General features: G+C 41.2%; 1 protein-coding gene across 2 annotated transcripts in view; it reads right to left on the reverse strand.

The window, feature by feature from the left end:
• si:dkey-103g5.4 (uncharacterized) overlaps positions 1–4,019 on the reverse strand; it is a 22,128-nt gene that overhangs the window by 1,848 nt on the left and 16,261 nt on the right. For both annotated transcript variants that reach the window (XM_025055022.1, XM_025055023.1), the window contains 5 exons: positions 3,767–3,895; positions 3,164–3,223; positions 2,960–3,076; positions 1,574–1,725; positions 1,293–1,379 (listed from right to left, as the gene is read on the reverse strand). In XM_025055022.1, the coding sequence (XP_024910790.1) occupies positions 1,293–1,379; positions 1,574–1,725; positions 2,960–3,076; positions 3,164–3,223; positions 3,767–3,895 (545 nt within the window). The remainder of the gene's footprint in view (positions 1–1,292; positions 1,380–1,573; positions 1,726–2,959; positions 3,077–3,163; positions 3,224–3,766; positions 3,896–4,019) is intronic.

Below are 4,019 nucleotides of genomic sequence, written 5' to 3' on the forward strand. Positions count from 1 at the left end.
TGCATATGTTGTATTTGACAGGTTTGTTTTTAGGTTTGGTCAGTACCATCTCATCTAATGTTGCCTATAATAATGTTCACACTACACTGAGCACAGGTGTGAATGTTAGTGTGAATGGTTCCTGGTATTTATATGTGGATCTGTAATTGATCCATACGGTTAGTGTTAGTGTTGGGATCAGATGAGAAAAATACCAAGTAAAACTCTGTCTTGTCATTGGATGCAATTATATTTTTTATTTATATAAATATATAAGAATGAAGTTGAAGAGAAGTGCAATAGAACTATATATAATTTCAGTCCTTACAGTGTGAGTTGTGAAACATGCTGCCCATATAAGACATAGGCGATGTTCATGATCAGACTGATCACAGCACCCTCAGCAGGGAAGGAGCAGCACAAACATGCACATGCCACAAAGGCTTCCTGACATGTTTTTCTGTTGTTGTTGTTGTTGTTGTTGCTGTTGTTGTTGTTGTTGTTGGGGGCCTTTTAGCAGCTTCATGCTCCTGCCTCCTGACCCAGACAACAGTTCTACAACATGTTGTACATGCAGAAAACCTGAAGGGAACACTGTAAATTTCTGAACCCCCTCCTGTGTAAACAGAGGATCAGGGAGGCTGAGTGGAGAAGGTATCTCTGTGTCCGGAGCAGAGCCGGGAGGATGTTCAATTAAACCTCACACGGTGAGACTTCTGCTTTGTTACTCCCCTAAGACTCCTCTCAGCTTGTAGTGAGGACTTGGAGGATGTAAACAGCAGATGGGGAGCGAGTTGTTCTGTTGCCTGAGTTTGTTCACTCACCAACAAAGTTTATTCAGATTGGAGTCAGTTCCTATTTGGTATTTAGTAAAGAAACAGCACTGGTTCTGCTGAGTAGATCCATGGAAGAATATCTGAGTTCAAAGTCATTTATTTATTATTTATATCAGGGGTTTATTTAATCGCTCACTGACAACTGCCTAACCATTCTCAGCGTAACCTGGGGCTAGACCAGATATGGGCAAACAAACGCCCGTGGGCCAGATGCGGCCCATTTGGCCTTTTAATCTGGCCCGCCAAACTTGTCGAAATGTTGTTATTAATTTATATGGGCATAATACTTCTGCCTTTTTCCTGCAATGCCGGTGTTGCAAAGCCTTTATGCATGACTTTTGAAAATTAACAGTAAATCGTTTTTACCGTCTGTTCAATGTTAAAACACAACAGTTTTTCCTTGAACAGGGCTTTGTATCTGTGCTTTTATGTAGTAAAAGCTTAGAAGTATTTAAGTTATACCTAGAGAAATATTACCTGATAGAAGAAAGAATTTCTGAAGGCGTTATTGGAATAGTTGTTCTTTGGGAGACTAGCAGCTATTTGTAAAGAAACAGCCGGAGTCTGTGAAAAGAACAAACACATGAGCTGCATATAAACAATACATATAATGATGTCAACCTGGGGAGTTACTGTGAAAGTGTTCAGTTTTTACAATATATAAATGTTACACAATAAAACTATAGAAATGTTTCATAATCCAAACTTCTTTAAAAGAAAGAAAAAACCACCAACTGCAACGGACTTTGATGACCAACCAGGTTTAGCTGACAGAGGGTTTCCAGCAGGTGGAGTCCATGCTGATAGACAACAAACTCTGTGGGGTGGAGGACAGATGAGTCCAGAGGGATCAGCTCTCCTTCACATTCCCACTGAGCGTCCAGGACGTCCATAAACCTGCTGCGTGAGTCTGGATAAGAGATGACACCATAACCACCACCACTGGTCATCAATGTAACACATCAACCTACAGACAGCTGCCCTCAGACACTGTCTCCACCTACTGTGCCGTGCATGTCACAACACACAGTGCAGTGAAAATCTTCATTAACTAAAGCTTCACTTCAGTGCCTACAGATCTGGGCAAAAAGAAACAAACCTTTTTCCAAATCTGAAGTTGCCCAGTCCGACTCCACTGGGGTGTTTTCAACATTTGTTAAGGGACCGTGGGAAAATCACGGACTAAATGTTCTCATTCTTTGCACTTTAATTTGCTCTACTTTGACTTTTCTGTACTGATATTACTGTTCTGCACCAACGGAGGTATTCTGTCTGTCCTAACTAATGGTTGTTATTGTTTATTGTACCTCTGCCTGGAACAGACGTCTCTTGTGTCTCATTGCGACCACGTACAAATAAAGGGCAAATAAAATAAAACCGATTGATGGTCATAACTTAGAGCCTGAAGTCAGTACTTTGATACTTGCTGGAACAATTGCCGTGACCTGGCAATGCAATTAGCTTCTTTTTGGTTCCTCAACACCAACAGAAATGTTTTGGATTTTTTTTGTCTGGGTTACCTTAGGTTATTTGAATTTGAGAGTCCCACAGGTGAAATAGTGACAATACATGGGTAAAAAAATAACTTTAGAAAAAGTGAAAATGAAGTTTAGCAACTACTTCCTTCAAACAGGCAGTGCTCGTCACATTGGATTTTTTTTTCTTTAAAGCTTATCCAAACTACTACTTTTTTTCTTTAAATTCACCAACCTCTCTCATGAATCCCTCAGTCAACATTATTATTTGGCTTCAGTGGTTGAATAGAAGTTTTATATGCAGTACCCTGTGATGTGATGTTTGTGGTAGTATCTGAAATTCCATATGTTTTTGATCTTGTGGGTTTGGTTTGTTTAACTAGGTTCTCCCGGGTCAAAGGTCGAGGTGCCATAAGAGAACAGAGCTTCATTTTAAATGTAAACCATGTGTTCTGTCTCAAAGTCAGGAGGACAATAACAAAAGTGAATCAGTGGGAACATAAAAACATTCACAGCTGTTCTCTTTAAATCACTGTAATTCCCATAAAACTGTTCTTAATTCCTAATAAACAGAGGGACTCAGTGCTGTTTCCCACTGTGGCACATATGATTTTTTTTTTTTGCTGCTCTCATTCTCTCTTTAGACCTTACCGATTCCAGCTGACCTACCGTTCAGCGCTCCGCTCAGAATCCTCGCCCCACAGGCCGATCCCCTCATCTGGAGCTCCACCCCCTTCAGCAGCTGGAACAGCGGTGAAAGCTCCAGCAGCTTGGTCCATTCTTCTTCTGTGGAAGAGAAGCTACTGTACATGAAGGTTCCAAAAGTAAATGAAGACCTGCTATACTAGAACACGTTTTCTGTCCTGAAGTTACCTGGAACAGCAGGCAGAGCGATGAGTGTGGGCTGAGTGTCGTTTTTTAGAGGCTGGTTCTCTGCAAAATAAAATGTCAAGTTAAACCGACGTTTGTCCAGTGAGGGGAAATGTTCCTGCGTCTGTTATTGGATATCATCTGTATAAGATGAATGTTTACACTTTAATTAGTATTTACAAATTATTGACATATTAAGTTTGTATAACTTTGAATAAAAGAAAGTTGGATTTTAGGTCCCACTGAAGAACAGGTTTCTCACCACAGTCAAATCGACTATATTTTAGAGAATTGCTATGAATATATTTATACATGTGTGCTGAAGAAACTGATCCTGTTGGTGTAGGGACTGACTGGGACTCTGCTGGTTTATGGTTTTAAGCCATTACATTGGTTGTAATATAATATATATTTTCTAAACCACTCATTTTAATTGATCAATTATGAACATTCCAATTATCTTTAGATACAGTGGGTCAGTGTGTGGTGAGACCTGCAGCACACTGCAGCCCCACAGTGACCGGATCAAGACAAGCTCTGGACTAGACCAAGGATTCAAAAGTGGTCTGACTTTAACGACTATAATGCACAGCCGTGTCGTCTCACCCTGGGACGAGTCTCCGGAGGACGCCGTCTGTCTCTGTGAGTTGTGCGTCGGCGCAGAGCTGGCCTGCAGACCGCTGTCCTGGGACGCAGGCAAATTGACAGGTTCCCTCAAAGACTGTGTGGAGATTCCTGTACAAGCACAAGGTCTCGTGAAAACATCGGCAGCCGCAGATGAGAGCGATTCATTTGAAAGAGCTCAGAGCTGTGAAAGTTTGTTCTGCAAAGTTATTCCTCTGAAGACGGCAGAGACATT

Source organism: Cynoglossus semilaevis, chromosome 4 (genome assembly GCF_000523025.1).
Source record: "Cynoglossus semilaevis isolate Cse_v1.0 chromosome 4, Cse_v1.0, whole genome shotgun sequence".
Taxonomy (NCBI): Eukaryota; Metazoa; Chordata; class Actinopteri; order Pleuronectiformes; family Cynoglossidae; genus Cynoglossus; species Cynoglossus semilaevis.